Source organism: Microtus oregoni, unplaced genomic scaffold (genome assembly GCF_018167655.1).
Source record: "Microtus oregoni isolate MIOR12 unplaced genomic scaffold, Mior012 000009F_ref0000495, whole genome shotgun sequence".
Taxonomy (NCBI): domain Eukaryota; kingdom Metazoa; phylum Chordata; class Mammalia; order Rodentia; family Cricetidae; genus Microtus; species Microtus oregoni.
The window spans coordinates 11,669,109-11,685,344 of NW_024543068.1; the positions used below are offsets into that span (position 1 = coordinate 11,669,109).

Consider the following 16,236-nt stretch of genomic DNA (forward strand, 5'->3'; position numbering starts at 1 on the left):
CAATAAAGTTCCCTCAAGTTTATAGTCTCTGGTTTGAGTTATTAAAAGGCCAAGTGCTGCCACCTGTGTGTGTTAATCCCACCTCTGCTCTTCCCACTGAGACACAAATGTCCCCTGACCCTGAACAGGGTCCCACCCAGCCAGACTTCAGGACTCTAGGAGCCAAGAGCCTGGCACCAGCAACAGCCCCAGGGCGGCATATCTTCCCAGACCACTCAGCAGCCTCCTCTTCCATCTCCCCTGTGCAAAGTCTAAGTTTCTTTTATGCCCCAAACAGGAACTTGACTTTGGCTCTACCACAAACCACTTTACCTGAAGGGAACCTGGGAGGGACCTAAGTACCTTTGTCTACCCCATCTTGCCTTGCCTTTTCTCTGGCTGCAACGTAACAGAATTAGCACCAGAAAAAAAGAGCACTACGTATAATCTAAAGCTTCTAGATACTAAATAGGTTTAGAACTGCATCCTCTACCTCCGTTCATACGAGTGTGGAACATGTATGGGGGTGGAAACGGTTCAGCGGCTAGGAGCCCTTGCTGCTCCTCCAGAGGATCCTCTGGTTCCCAGGACCCATGTCAGGTAGCTCCCAACCACTTCTAACTCCAAATGCAGGGACTCTTCTGGACTCCTCAGACACCTGTATTCACTTCACACACACACACACACACACACACACACACACACACACACACGAGCGCGCGCTAAAAATTTCAAAATAAATCTTTAGCCAGGTGGTGGTGGCGGCGCACGCCTTTATTCCCAGCAATTGGGAGATGGAGGCAAGCAGAACTATGAGTTCAAGGCCAGCCTCGTCTACAGAGTGAGTTCCAGGACAGACTCCAAAGCTGCACAGAGAAACCCTGTCTTGGGGGAAAAAAAAAACTTTAAAAATCCCACATTGTGTCTATATATTTATGAAGTTATCCCATGCTGGGCTATAAAAGCAAGAGATTAATTTAATTAAATCTACTCTATCATACCTATGTGAGGGGCTGCAGGCTACAAACTAATTATGAAAAGCTGAACCATAAGCACCTTTGGTTTTATAGGAAATGCAAGCTCTGCTGTAAGAATTCAACTCTACTGCTGTAACTTGAAAACAGATAATATGCTAACAAATGACAGTGGCTGTGTTCCCATAAAACCTCATTTACACTGAATTCCGTGCCATTTCCACATGCCACAAAGTTATAGTCATCTTGACTTCAACCAATTGAAAATGTAAAAAGCATCCTTAGCTCATAGAGATGGCTGCAAACAGGCAGAGGATGTAATATCTCAAAGGCTGCATTTGCAAGCACCTGATCAACACAAGAGAAAACTCAACAAACGTATGCAATGAGAATATTGTTAATTAATTGATGTAGAACAGTCTATGAAAAGAAGAAAGCAAAAAGCAATAGCCACTGCGTGCTTCCCTCCATGCCCACACACATTCAAGCTGTTTGACAGTGATTGCCAAGAATGTTCCCAGAAAGACATGCAAAAACTAGCAGCAAACACTGGTGAGCCCAGGGAGATAGCTGAGACCCATGAACAAAAATAGGCTTCTTGCGGCTAGAGAGATGGCTCAGTGGTTAAGAGCACTGACAGCTCTTTCAGAGGACCTGGGTTCAATTCCCAGCACCCACATGACAGTCCTCAACTATCTGGGACCTGACACCCTTTCACGGGCATACACATAAGCAAAACATCAATGTGCACAAAAATAAAAATTTAAAAAGAAAAGGAGGTTTCTTCCCTGATTACTGTTTTATTTAGTTTTACACCATGGAAATATATTACTCCTTCAAAAAAACGTAATTTATATCATGTCAAAACAGTGTTATAGAAGTTTATAATTACATATGAGAAAAAATTAAATCTATATGAAATGAGGTTATTAAACACAAAATATGTCATTCTTTTACGACCTCCCTCAAATCTCTGAGGAAGCACTGAGGCTGAGCATGCTGTGCCTTGAATATGACATGTCCCACAGCTGGTGGCTCTGTTTGAAGAAGTTATGGGAACCCCACGGAGGTGGCACCTCACTGGAGAAAGTGGGTCGCCGGGGGTGGCCCTTGAGCCTTCCCAGCCCAGCCCCACTTGCTCACTCGTCACTTCCTGAGTGTTGAAGCAATGTGACCAGCCAGCTTCCTGCTCCTTCCACAGTCCCTTCCTCCCTAGCAGTTTCCACACCATGGTGCACTGCAGCCGCTGGAACTGCAGGACAAAATAATCCTCTCTCTCTTGAGATGCCCTTGCAGGAGATTTCAAGACAAGAAGCTATTAATACAAAAACAAACAAACAAAAAGATTAAATCATCTAAGCTCCATACATTGACTCATTCGAAACCTTTATGTATTTAATCTGCCAAGTAGTTTCCTAGAGTGGGATACACAGTAGGAAGGAGTCCTCTACCTCACAAAGTACAGGCTAGCAATCAGACAGACATTAAACAAGCTTACAGACACTGGGTGCCGTGAGCCCTCTGAGAGGCTGACCAAAGCTGCCTGCAGACAGTACTCCCCAGCGCCATTGGACGTTGAAAACTCTCATTTTCAGAGTAGGTTAAGTCTAGCAATGTGTAGCATTTGCTACTAGCCTGCTGTTCGATGGACTCTGCTCTGTGAGCTCGTGTGATGGGATTAGGAGGTAGCTCAGTGGCCGCACACTTCCACAACGTGCCAGGACGCTGTGCTCAAACCCCAATTCTGCAAGGAAAACTTTTTTTCTTAATTAAAAAAAAATGAACCTGCTTCTGGTGCTTCATTACTGGATGTTCTGTGAGAACTAACGTCAGAATTCATCTCCTGTGCTGGCATTTTTACACTGATTTGGGATCTTTTAGAATAAAGATCTATTTCTTTTTAGCATGTTAAAAAAAATGAGCAAGAAGCAAGAAAAATCAGAGGCAAAAGCAGGGCAGAGGTCGGAGCAGTCTGCTTAGATGAAGATATTATAGACAAGCTGAAGCCCTTCCCATCATAGTTCCAGTGACAGCGTGTTCAGCACACTGGAAGAACACTGACCAGGAGCAGAAGTTTTCCAGGGATGAGGATGCTACTGGACTCCTTAGTCTTGTCTTCAAAATGATGGCTTTCGTCTCATTTGCTAAGATCTCCTAGAAAATCATGGTCCTAGAAATTAACTTCCTGCACTGAAATCTGAGTGTCTGCAATAAGCTGCATGATACCACAATTGTGTCCACATCTCAGAACTACTTCTCAGCCTCCATCATGCGTGGCAATGCCAAAGAACAGTTCCGGTGAAAGCTCCGTGATATCCACACTGCTGTCACCCTCATCTTCCTTGTCATTTCTGTCTGCTTGAGGGAAATGGCTGGAGTGGCCAACAGATCCCTAGGCAGGTTCTCCAGGGTCACAGACCTTCAGTTCTACAAAACATTAGCTGGACACGGGGCCAGGAACCAGGAAGAATTTGTGCTGTATATTCCCAGCCCTGCTCACTGAGGACTCAGTGAACAATTCAGGCGCCCCTCAGGCTTTCGCTCCTCTGGCTGTAGTGACTGGGTTCCTGGGCTCAATCTCTCCACATACAAACTTAAGTCTTTTTCTTATTATGACAAAAAGCTAATCATCTTGAGATCACCTTGGCTCATCTTCCCAGTGGCCCTGAAAAACTTTACATCATGCTCAACCCTGTCAAAGACCCTATCAGGACCTTTCTCCCCTTTTAAGAAACACAACCCCACACTTTGCCATCACTCCTGGCATAAGACCATACCACCCTCCTTTCTAGGCAGGTTGAGAATTCATCACATGAACCCAGCCACCGCTTTCTGCTGCATGCAGTCTTACCTGGCCAGCACTGAGTTTTCTTACCCACCCCCCCCCCCCCACTTAGGGAAGATGTCCCAGCTCCTTTCTAAAGTTCGCTCTTCTACTGGAGCCACTGCCCCTTCTGAGACCTCCTTCCCATGTTCTCCTACCATCTCTTTCCGCCTGGCTCTCTGCGCGCCTGCTTCTCTATCATCTTGTATCTCCTAGTCATCGCTTTCATCTGGCACCTCCAGATTCTGTATCTTTAGCTAAACTCAGAGTTGCAAAACATCACTGCCTGCTCTCCCCAGAGCACATCCAAACTGAACAGTCCTCTTTCCTGTAACAGCTCCTCTTGCACGGTCCTGGTTATAGTCTTGCTTAGACTTCCAAGTCCTGGTGGGGCAGTAGTGGTTCACACCTGTAATCTCGACTCCCAGGAAGGCCCAGGAGTTTGAGACCAGCCTGGGCGACCACCCTTACAACCCCCAGCAACCCCTCCTTGAGGTCTCAATGATGCCCATAGCTTCTCTAACTCACGTCTTTGGAGGCCTATTTGGACCTTTAGCCTGATACTCCACACATCCAGTTAATAAACCTTGCTTGTCCTTCTACTCTACCTACTAACACTTGTCCACTCTCACCACACAGCTCAGGCCCAGCCATTCTTAGCCGCATCACTGCAACAACTTTCAAAACCACATCACTTTTCTTCTCTTGGCTTCTTTATTCCACAGGTGCTTTTGTGGCTAGTGTTCCTATCTCTTTTCTTCTCAAAAATCTCCTATTGCCTACAGTCAAGTAAGTGAGGCAGGCTGAGGAATTACAGTGTTATGAAAACAGAATTTCTGAATAGCATGTGCTTGAGGGACACCAAAGGAAAAGAAGGGAACTTGAGACAGATTCTACAAACAAAATGGACTGTCTCTTTGAAGAAGAAAATGGCTAGGGTGAATAGGCAGCTTTCTGCTCCAACATGTGACTCGGGAACACGGCTGTCTGACAACACTGGTTTTAAATGCCGAACAGAAGCCAGAAAGCCTGGACCAGCAGCTCAGAATACCTGCATCCTGCGAGAGGCTTCCTCTTTGCTGTACGTCTTTCCTATCCCTGCCTTTCCAAAGAAAAGAAGTCCCTGATATGGTCTGTGGGTGGTGATCACAGGAGTGATTTGCGCTGGTTGGTGCTCAAGGAACATACTGGTCTGCGTGTGCTAGGTCTAAATGAGGTCGCACTGGCAAAGAGGCTGTGTGTCTTTTGAGTTCTTTTTGTTAAAGCAGAACTTGTAAGAATTAGAATGACTGGCTGAAGATGCAATCCAGGGAAACAAGCCAGGCTGGAGCTGACAGAGGGACTCTCACCCTGTGCCATCATCTACCATCCTCCTGCTCCCGCCTCCAGGGCTAGAGGGCCACAGTGGAGTAAGAAGCAAATCTGATTCCTCTAAACGGCAACAGAGAATTACTTCAGGATTTCCTTTAGGACTAGTGTCAGGAGAGGTTAGTATCTGGAACCCTACGATCACAGTTGCCACTCATATGTGCCCCCATGCTCTGGACTTTGCTTACATCACACCTACTGAGTCGGGGTCTTGTGTGAGCAGGGAAGCTACAAACAACCCAGCTGCTCAGCCAGGCCTGGGATGGTAAGTTCCGTGAGGACAAAAAAATAAGAATCCCATTGTAGACCTAGATTTAGGCCACATGTTCCTGTACTTTACCAGCAATGCAGCTGACATTCAGATTTCTATTAGATGCCTACGTGTACTTTTTATTAGTATGAACTCAAAAGGAAAAAGTGTGACTGATACCACCAAACACTTAACAACAAAAAACATATGATGCTGGCCATGGCAGCAACCTTTAGTCTCAGCACTCAGAAGGCAGACGCAGGTGGAACTCTGTGAGTTCGAGGCCAGCCCAATCTACATACACGGCAAGTCCTAGGCCAGCTGGAGACACCTAGTGAAACCCTGCCTCAAAAGACAAATGAGCAAGTCCAAATTTTAAAGACATGATACTTGTTCTCCAAAGAACGTAAGTCCGGAAGTCAAAGCAGCAAGACATTCAAGTGAGAAGTAGAAGGGACACCAGAAAGGAAACCTGCAGTTCACATTCACAGGAGCTTAGGCCCTCAAGCCACACTTACTCTCAACAATGAAGAGACGAATGGGCAAAACTACCCAGGACAGGACGTGCCTGGATGACAGCAGTGTGTCCTTCCATAAACTACTGCCACACTGTCATCCTACCAGAACCAAACACGCAGGAGCACCACCCAAACACAAGTAATTTAAAGTGTATGACTATAACTGTTCTTCCAAATTAAGCAAAAATTTTCAAAGACTTGGAAAGACCCAGTAAGCTCTAAGGTCAGCGATGTCAAAGTTAAATCTGCCTCAAGCCCAGGTGCGAGGGCACCTCAGCCAGCACTTACTACAGAACTCCGCGTACTCAGCTGGCAGGAGGAAGGTCTGAGGGAGGATGTGGAAAGCCTTGAATCCATGCGTGTGCTGCATTCGAATGATGTTTTTGTACAGTCGGTCCTTCCGGGTTAGTTCATAAGATCTGCAAAGCAAGAAAATTTTTCCATTTCAGTGAATCACACCTACAAAGGCTTCCTCTATTACCAGACTGTGGAGAACTCATAGCACTGAATTCTGAAGCAGTTACTGAAGACAGTAGATTATCCAAAACTCTTATGAAACATTTTCCTCAAATAGACATTTCTTGATCAGATTTATGCATAAAGATACAATTTATGTAGAATAACTCCCCCATTTTCCATGTTTAATTCTGATGTGTTGATTAGGTAATGACCACACAATCAAAATACAGAGAAATCTTAATATCCCAAGGTAGCTTCGATTCCCTTGCAGGCATTTCTTTTGCCAGACACAGGGCAAACATGTGTTTTCACTTCTTCCCAAACAGATAAGCAGGATCCTGCAATATGTAGCCTTCCTCTGAGGATGAAACATCTCAGCTTTATTCTATCGGTTGCATATATCAATATTTTATTCTTTTATGTGCTGTTACGAGTTGTGGTGTGGATATACCCCAGTTTGTTTATCTTTCAACAGTTGAAGGACATCTGGATTGCTTCCAGTGTAGAGAAGACTGTGAGTAAAGTTGCTGAAAGCACTTACATATAGATTTTTATATAAACATCAAGTTTTTATACAAACATTTCCATCTTCCCAGGTGTGGGCCTGCTACGCAGTTTACCAAATTACCTATTGCTAGATAATAAACAGCCCCAGAATATAGCAGCCTAAAATAGTAGTTCACATTCATGATGTCAGTGTCTGTAGGCCAGCGATGTGGGATGATGACAGCCCTGGGCAGCTGTCTCAGCCATCTGATGAGGTTGCAGTGCAGATGCGTGCCTACACTGCCATCATCAGGCCCAGCTAGGATGGAGCATGCACGTCTCAGTCTGCTCACAGGTGTGGAACCAGCTGGCAGTGAGCAGCTTCAGTTCCTCAGGTAAACCCTTCCACAGGCTTCATACTTTCGTGACATCCTGCTGGTTACTCCGAGGCCCACTGATCCAAGGAAAAGGTGGCAATGTCTGTAATGACCCAGCCTCCAACATGGCAGAGCACCACGTCTGCCACATTCCATTCGTAGAGACAAGTCCCTAAGTCTAGTTGACACTCAACAACAGAAAAATTTAGCTCAACCTTTTGAAGGAAGTGTCAAAGAATTTAGACACATCTTACAGTCACCACAGAGCATATGTTTAACTTTAGAAGAGCTGCCAGCAGTCATTCTGAGGACACTGGAAAAACAGACTCAGTTTCTCCTACCATATTCTGAGATGTGGAGGAAATACCAGAGCGTTTTCCTAGGCTCCACTCAGCTCCACACAATCAACACTCTTGACACCAGCTGGGGGTGGAGGGGCTTTCCCACTACCAGCAGGTAATGTCACTGCGGGTGCCACTGGGTATCCTCGAATTCAGTTCTGACACTGTCTACCTGGGGGAGGTATCCAACCCCTCAAGGATGAAGGCTCAGTCCCCAAGGCTCCTGTCCTAAGAGGCAGATTTTGACCTGTGCCTCTGACCAGCTATTCCAGACCTTTCCTTAGGGCTTGAAGAGTCTGCTTGAGGGGCGACAGAACTCAGTGGAACACTTCCTGGCTGACTGTAAAGCATGTATACAGAACGCAGATAAAGAGACGCACATGGGATGAGATGTGGAGGGGAGACAGAGCAGCCTGCCCTCCCCCTGCCAGGACCTCACATGTTCAGCTCTCTAGCTCTCCAAACCCAGAGCTTTGGGGCTGTAATGGAAGCATTACTAAGTAGGTATGACTGACTGGTGATCATGTTAAAACTTCAGCCCCTTCCCTTCCTGAAGATTGAGGGGCAGACTGAAACGTCAACCTTCTCACCAGGACTTAGCCTTCTCTAGAGCCTGTGAGTACCCTGAAACCACCTAGGGGCTGCCAATCACCAGGTTAATTGGCTAGCATATAAAAGGACACTCTGGTGATACCCACGTGTGACTCAGTTTCCATCTGGAGTCATTTCTGACTTAAAGAAGTCATTTGAGTTTAAGCTTGCCTGCTCTACTTTTTCTTACAACCTTGAGGGCTCTGAGAAACTTCTGATTTAGCTCATGAGAAAAGAGCACTCTATCTAGTAGAGCATATACTGCTGATGACAAACCTCAGGAACATCAAGATAGAAACGAAGGCTGCTTCTGAGCAGCAAGCACATGTTGGAGAAGAGGCTGCTCACTCAAGGACAGGAATGGTCTTGTGGTTAGACACTGACTGACCATCTGTGCTGTGCTTTGTTCTGCTTCTGTATATAAGCAAGTTCTGAAATAAACACTGGGCTGTTTGGGTGCTTCGGCATGGCCAGACAGACCTGCCGATTCTATCCTGTCTTCTCTTTCTACTGGCTTTTCTTTGGTCTCGGAGATCCCCTATCCAGGAACCCTAGCTGACCTTGTGGGAGTGGGCTCCTACACTGACTACACATAAATTTTCCTTGACATATGCATTTAAAGTTTACCTATTTTTATAAATTTGATTTCACACACAACACACAACACACACACACGCAGAGAGAGACACACACAGAGAGAGAGAGGTATCCACTGTCTTTTCTCCATTTTGAAAACTATGATTGTTTTCTTACTACTAAGTTATCAGAGTCTGAGATACACTTTAGATATAAACTCTTAATCAGAGAAAGTTTACAAATACTTCTCCAGACTATGACTTGTTTTCTTGCTTTCTTAAGAGTTTTTCCACTCTGATGAAGTCCCCTTGTGTTTTTGTCCTTTTATGCGCCAAGCTTTGTTCTAAGAAACCTCTGTCTAAGGAAAGATCATCAAGATTTCCTTTTTATAGGGTCTATGTTTAGAATTTACATCTATGATCTTTATTCCAAACGCACTTTTTAAAACCTGATTTACAATTATAAAATCCATTTTTAAAAAGATTTTAAACACAAGTTAAAAAAAAGTTTAAGTCTGACTTTTTATAAATATACTCAAAATTTCAGACTATAAGAATTAAATATCTTAAATATCTGAGACTTTACCTAACAGAGTTACAGTATGAAACCCTGTCCCAAAATAACAAACACAAAATGATCTGTCATTAAAATTAATGATCAGTTGACAAGCTGTTGTGGAATAATCTTTTTGTATACTGTGAAGAAGTGTCACTCTGATTGGTTTAATAAAAAGTTGAATGGCCAATAACTAGGCAGGCAGGATTTCTGGGCAGAGGGGACATTGGGAAGGAGAAGGGAGGAGACGCCAGAAGATGCAGAGCAAGCAGCGTGGGCATCACAAAGTAAAGGTCACCGAGATACCGGGAGTGCAGATTAGAGTGAGTTAGGAACAAGCCTAAGCTATGGCCAAGGTTTCATAGTTAATAGTAAGTCTCAGTATTGTAATTTGGAGCTGCTGGTGGGACAGAGAAAAATTCAAACAAGCAGACTATGTTATCTCTCAATTAGTTTAAAAAAAAACAAATAGAAACCACCATCATGTAAGAAGCGATGTTAGGCTATCGCTAGAATCTGATCTCAATTTGTTTGTTGTGTCTTTGAGATCCTAATCTTTTTTCCTTTTCTTTGAGAAAGACGGTGTCTCATATAGTCTAAGCTGGCCTTGATTTGTTCTGTAGCCAAGGCAGGCATGAGCTCAGTCTCCTGCTCTATGTCCCAAATGCAAGATTTATGAGCATGTGCCATCACACCTAGATTGGATCCTCAAAATCTTGTGCCCAAGGAAAACGCTCCATATTAGCCAGGCGGTGGTGGCGCACTCCTTTAATCCCAGCACTTGGGAGGCAGAGGCAGGCGGATCTCTGTGAGTTCGAGACCAGCCTGGTCTACAAGAGCTACTTCCAGGACAGGCTCCAAAACCACAGAGAAACCCTGTCTCAAAAAACCAAAAAAAAAAAAAAAAACCACTCCATATTAAGACAGGAATTGATTCGCTCTTTAGCAGAAAAGCCGATGTGACCGTGGGAGAAGAGGTGAGAAAGGGGACCTCACCCACTGGAGACACATACTGTGAACCACCTCAATTTTAGGACAGAGAAATGGAAATTGTCTCTTTAAAACCTTTCACATCTCCATAGCTCTTGAAGAGTCTCCACCTCCCAGGGATAGGAACACCTCAGCCTCCAGCATGGGCTATGGTACTTCCCAAGTTCCCCAAGAACACTGCATCTCTCCTCTGGCTATGCGTTCCAATGACAGCGACCTTTAAACACCGAGAGGAGCTTTACCTGGGGAAGTGATTAACTTTCTGTGCTTCAGAGAGGGTTCGAAGTAAGAAGGGCTTCAGGTGGGATCCTGTCCACATCAGGTTATAGTCAGTGCTGCTCGGGTGAACCTAGTCACAAAAGACACATGGAAAACAAATGAACAAAAATAAGCAGCAGCCTGTCTCCAGAAGAGCAATGACAGAGAAAGTCAGTGGTTTCTCATCTACAGAGGACTCTCAGCATGACCCTGTTACTATATACAAGCCTATTATCACGGCAGAGTACCACAGAAACAAGATGATGAGGGTTAAAGAAAGGGGGAGCTGGGAGGTCTCATACACAGACAATAAAATAAAGTAAGCCTTCTGGGCAAGTCAGGACGTCTAATACACTTCCATATCAAAGTATGCCTCAGAACAGAGCTTCAGACTCCTTCTGTTCCCAGGCCTCCCTTATGTCCTTGTAGATCCTAACTAAAGCCAGACCTGGATGACTCAGCGGTTAAGAGTAGGTACTGTTTTTTGCAAAGGACCTAGGTTCAATTACTAGCAACTATACTGGGTGGCTCATAACCACCTATAAGCCCTAGTACAGGGGACGCTAATGGTTCTAACCTCTATGGGCACCTACACTCTCATGCACATACCCACACATAGACACGCAATTAAAAATTAGAACAGTAAATGGATGGAGGTGGGGGTTCCTTGGACTTCCCACAGGACAGGGAACCCTGATTGCTTTTCGGGCTGGGGGGGGACTTAATTGGGGGAAGGGGAGGGAAATGGGAGGCGGTGGCGGGGAAGAGACAGAAATCTTTAATAAATAAATAAATTTAAAAAAAAAGAAAAAGTGTTAAGCCTTAGATTTCCTTTAATCATTCATTAAAATGCATTTGTCCATTCATTATTAATTGTATACTCTGCCCACATAACACACTAGGATAATGGCAAATGATTTAGAAAGAAAAGCAACAAGCCGGCATCAACAGTATGCAGTCACCAAGTGCCCCCTATCAGTACCAACTTATAATAAGCAGCTAGTGACCAGACTTTCATCAGTGGTCTCCGCATATCAGTAGTGGTGGACTGTGTAGCACCCTTTCAATGACAACTGTGCCTATCCCTTTCAATGACAACATCTTGTTTTTGCAGAGTTCTTAGGGGAATGACTTGCTCCAGGATAATAAAGCACCTGCCATCTGCCCATCTGCCCTCTTCTCCACTCCATAAGATCTATAACCTAAGTTGGCCCAATAATTCTATCACCAGAAAAAGAACAAAGACAATGAATGGAGCCCGTAACTTCCAAAGCAGTGTATTGAGATAAAACTAGAGAGTCCTGCCCTTCAGTGCTCGAGGCTGCTGTGGCCTCTCCCTTCCATATAAGCCTCGGCGCCTATGAGCCACCCTCTCCATAGCACACTGCAACTCTGTCTTGGTTTCAGTGACAGAGTCTGCTTCTGTTCTGTGCTACCAAAGAACCCCAACTAGGTATCAGATGACGTCTGATGGGCAACTAACTCTGCCCCAACCTAAGAACACCAACTAGATATCAGACAATATCTGATGGGCAACTGTGCCCAAATCTAAGAACCCCAACTAGATATCAGACAATATCTGATGGGCAACTGTGCCCAAATCTAAGAACCCCAACTAGATATCAGACAATATCTGATGGGCAACTGTGCCCAAATCTAAGAACCCCAACTAGATATCAGACAATGTCTGATGGGCAACTCTGCCCAAATCTAAGATCATTACAAGAAAAGGGGAGGGAGGGGGAATCCTGTGGAAATGTTTCCCATGTACCACAAGGAGAAACTGCTGGTAGTACCAAGTTCTGCAGAGTCTCTAATCACTGGTCCCGTGCGCTTCCTAGCGCTGCCTCTGCGGATGGATAAAGTCAGTTAGGTAGCTAGGATTTCGGCTTTTGAGGCGATTAGGTGAGGTGAGGTTGTAAAAATGAGCTTACTTCGTGAAATCCATGGGCTGTCAGAATGCTTCGCACCAGGCGACTGTCCGTTCTCACAATCTTATAAGACAAATGATAACGTTCTAAACAAAAACACAGAATCAAGTTCAGTAGCCAGAAAGTTTAATTGCAAAGACAAAAATAAACAGCAACATGGAAACTTGATTGATGTACTCAATGGTGTTAGACTGCTGTCCTTAAAGTGACTACAAACAGCTGAGGATTAGAGCCAAGGCTTCCTTGAATATATTTTTAGTACTATATTGTGATGGGAAAGGATCTCATACTAGGATGTGTGTGGAGGACACAGGACAACTCTGTGAAGTTGGTTCCCTCTCACGTCCTTTCACTGGGCTCCAGGGACTGTTCAGGTCCTCAGGCTTGCAGGACAAGCACTCCATACTCTGCACCATCTTGCAGCCAAAGACCAAGAATTTTTAAGCTAAGAGATAGTGGGGTTCACTCAATACAGAAAGGGGAACAAAACCTACATCATCTTTGTTTTCACTAGTTTCCAGGTGAAATTTAACAATGTTTTCAGGCAGTGGTAGCACATGCCTTTAATACCAGCACTTGGGAGGCAGAGGCAGGCGGATCTCTGTGAGTTCAAGACCAGCCTGGCCTACAAAGATGACTTTAAAGATAGCCAGGGCTACACAAAGAAACTCTGCCTCAAACATCCAAAAGAACAACAACAACACTTTCAATGAGGAGTGTGACTCTGCTGCTGTGGCTCTGTCACCAAGTGACAGATGCTAGGCATTAAGTTCACTTAACAGTTGTTAATGTTCAGAGTACTTATAAGTTGTGGTAGTTAACAAATGACTAATAAAAATTACATATGACTTGAATCTGGGGGTTGGGTTACATTTTTATTTTTTAGTTTCTTGACACAAGGCTATATTCATAGCCTCAGCTGACCTAATACTTACTATGTAGCCCATAGTAGCCTCAAACACACACTCCTACAGTCAAGGATGAGAGGCATGTACCACCACATCCGGCTATTTGTCTTTTTAATATTTTAATTATTATATTTCAACATAATTCATTTCCTTTCTATTCCACCTTAAAATCATTACTCTGGGGAAAGCCCTTGGACTTTTTGAGACTGAGAAAGAGGTCCGCTGTACTTAAAAGGCTACGAGCACTGCTCCAGACAGCCCTCTATGTCCTCAAATGCTGACTGCCAGAACATCTTAGACCAGGGGTCTCTTCAATAGGCAGAGACGAGCAGGGACCTCCAACCGCCCCCTTTAAGACAGGCCCATACTACCAGTGCAGCTTGGCATGAGCCTCCTACCCTTGTATGCATTTCCTCCTGGCCCCTGGAGACAGAACCTGTGCCTTGACCAACTGAGAGGAAAACCTGTAATCACGTGAACATTTACTCTGAGGTACAGCACTAAATCTTTCTATATGCTCCTACAAACTGAGAATGTTAGCTAAGAATTCTACAGGAATTCTTTTTGCTATTGTTTTTTCCAGACAAAGTTTACGCCAGCCCAGACTAGAGTGAATTGATACTCCTGCCTCAGTCCCTCAAGTGCTGAGGTTACAGACACAAACCTGAACACCTGGCTCCAGATCAGTGCTTTTAAAGGGCCATATCCTAAACAATTCTGAATGAGAACAGTGCAGATATCTGCAAATAGGTAGCACAATGTTCAGCCCCATCATCAAAGGCAACTACGTTTTTGAAGAATTTATATGAAAAGCTTTGTAAATCCCTGCTGCTCCCACAGACATTAAGTGGCCTACTATAACCTTTGGTATGCACTCAATGCAAAGCTGAATCATAAAGACGAGTGTGGACAAGCCAGACTTTCTCCTAAAGCCCACAGGCTTTTCCCAGCAGCCCCCCGCCATTTCGTTGTCTTTATAAAATCACCGTAAGAAAAACAGGCAGAATCCTATGCATTTGTTTCTGTGCAGAACAGAACGTCAAGAGCCATGCAGAATGCTGAGACTGGAAGCCGGGAGGCTTGAACCATCCTTTCTGACCCAAGACAGAAATGTTCAAAACTGATTAGAAACGTGTCACAATTAGCTTAAGTGGGCTCTCAAGGGACAATCTAACATAAAAGTGACAAAGCAACAAATAGCTAGATGATAATGCAATTACAAAACAACCGCAAATACCTCCCCACGACAGCGAGGTGGGATGCTGGTTTGCTTCTGCTGCAGTAACAAACATGCCTGTAGCTTAAATGCAGCCCCCCCACCCCCCGCAGTAACACAGGCCCACCAGTCTAAGGCAAGGCTGTGACAATCAGGCTGTGCTCCCTTCTGTGGGCTCCCGGTGGGATATGGGTTCTTTACTTTTCAGTTCCCAATGGCCACCTCCACCCAGTGCTTTGTGGTTTATTGCTCCCTTTCTCACTTTCAAAGGCAACGGTGGCAGATCTAGTCTTCTTTCACCGTGTACACCGTGTACCACTCTGGTCCTACTGGCTCCTCCTTCCGTGTTAAAGAACCCTCTGGTTGCACTGGACACTCTGGGCTAATCCAGGCTAATCTTCTTACTTGAAGGTCAACCAATTAGCAACTTTAATTCCCCTTTACCATCCAAATAGGTTTATATTCACAGGTTCCAGAGATTAAGACAAAGGCACATAAGGAGCCCTACCAGAACTCACCCTTTGTTCCCTAAGATTCATACTTCTCTCACATGCAAAATAAACTCAACCCGTCCCAACATCCCTGTCAACACAACCCAAAGTCTAAAATCTAATCTAAATTTAGCACCTCAAAATTTTCAAATCTCATCATCTAAATCAATACGGTTCACCTTGGGACAAAACTGGTCTCCATCAGTGGACTTGAGGCAAATTATTTGCTCCCCAAAGACAGTACCTAGAACTCCAGCTACGTGGAGGCTGGTTCAAATACAGTACCTAGAACTCCAGCTATGTGGAGGCTGGTTCAAATTCAGAGACAATTTAAGGAGGAAAAAAGGAGTCACAGTATGGACTAGGGTCTAGCATTTAAATCTGCAGGCTGAGTAAAGCAAATTCCCATCTCCAATGGGGGTGGGCGTCACTCACTCCATTGAGGGCTTAAGGAAAGGGATGGCAGTGCTCATTCTCCTCTCTCTCCTTTCCCAAGATAAACTTAAACTAGAACTGTAACTGCAAACTGAACCTGCCCACTGCCCAAGAAAGAACCCCCTGCGCCTCTATAGTCATCCACGTGGAAATAGGAGGCAGGACCTTATCCTTTGGATACCAGCAAACTGCCAAATATCCTGCTTCTCACCCCTTGAAGAACCTTCACATCAGTTCTACCACAGACTAAAACTTCTTCCCCCCTAAATGTTCGCATGTACCCCAAGAAGTAACATAGAATACTAGTTCAAGGTTGGCTGCAACAGAGCAGACAAAAACAAGGAACCAGCCATTAGCACAGAGGTACCCAAGAAAATAATTGCATCCCTAAGGGACTTAGAAAAACAGCATGAGGAGGAGCTGGAGAGGAGGCTCAGTGTTAAGAATACTGGCTACTCCTGCAGAGGCAGCAAGGTTGGTTCCCAACACTCAAAGGGCAGCCAAAAACAGCTGGTAACTTAGAATCCAGGGGGTCTGATGCCCTCTTCTGGCCTACACCCACACTTTACACACAGAGTACACTCACATACAGACAAAACTCAAGTATAAAATTAGAAGAAAAAAATTTAAAAATAGCATGGGGTGTGAAGGTGTTATACACCTAAAATCCCAGCACTTGGGAGACTGAGGCAGGAGAATCTAGAATTTA

General features: G+C 44.7%; 1 protein-coding gene across 12 annotated transcripts in view; it reads right to left on the reverse strand.

Moving 5' to 3' along the window:
* The window catches only part of Ttll5 (tubulin tyrosine ligase like 5), a 256,731-nt gene that overhangs the window by 227,251 nt on the left and 13,244 nt on the right, over positions 1-16,236 (reverse strand). For 9 of the 12 annotated variants that reach the window (XM_041658029.1, XM_041658025.1, XM_041658034.1 and 6 more), the window contains 3 exons: positions 12,481-12,563; positions 10,531-10,637; positions 6,202-6,332 (listed from right to left, as the gene is read on the reverse strand). In XM_041658029.1, coding sequence (XP_041513963.1) covers positions 6,202-6,332; positions 10,531-10,637; positions 12,481-12,563 — 321 coding nt within the window. Of the gene's footprint in view, positions 1-6,201; positions 6,333-10,530; positions 10,638-12,480; positions 12,564-16,236 lie in introns of those variants that run through there. The other 3 variants (XM_041658032.1, XM_041658035.1, XM_041658036.1) reach the window with 3 other exon arrangements.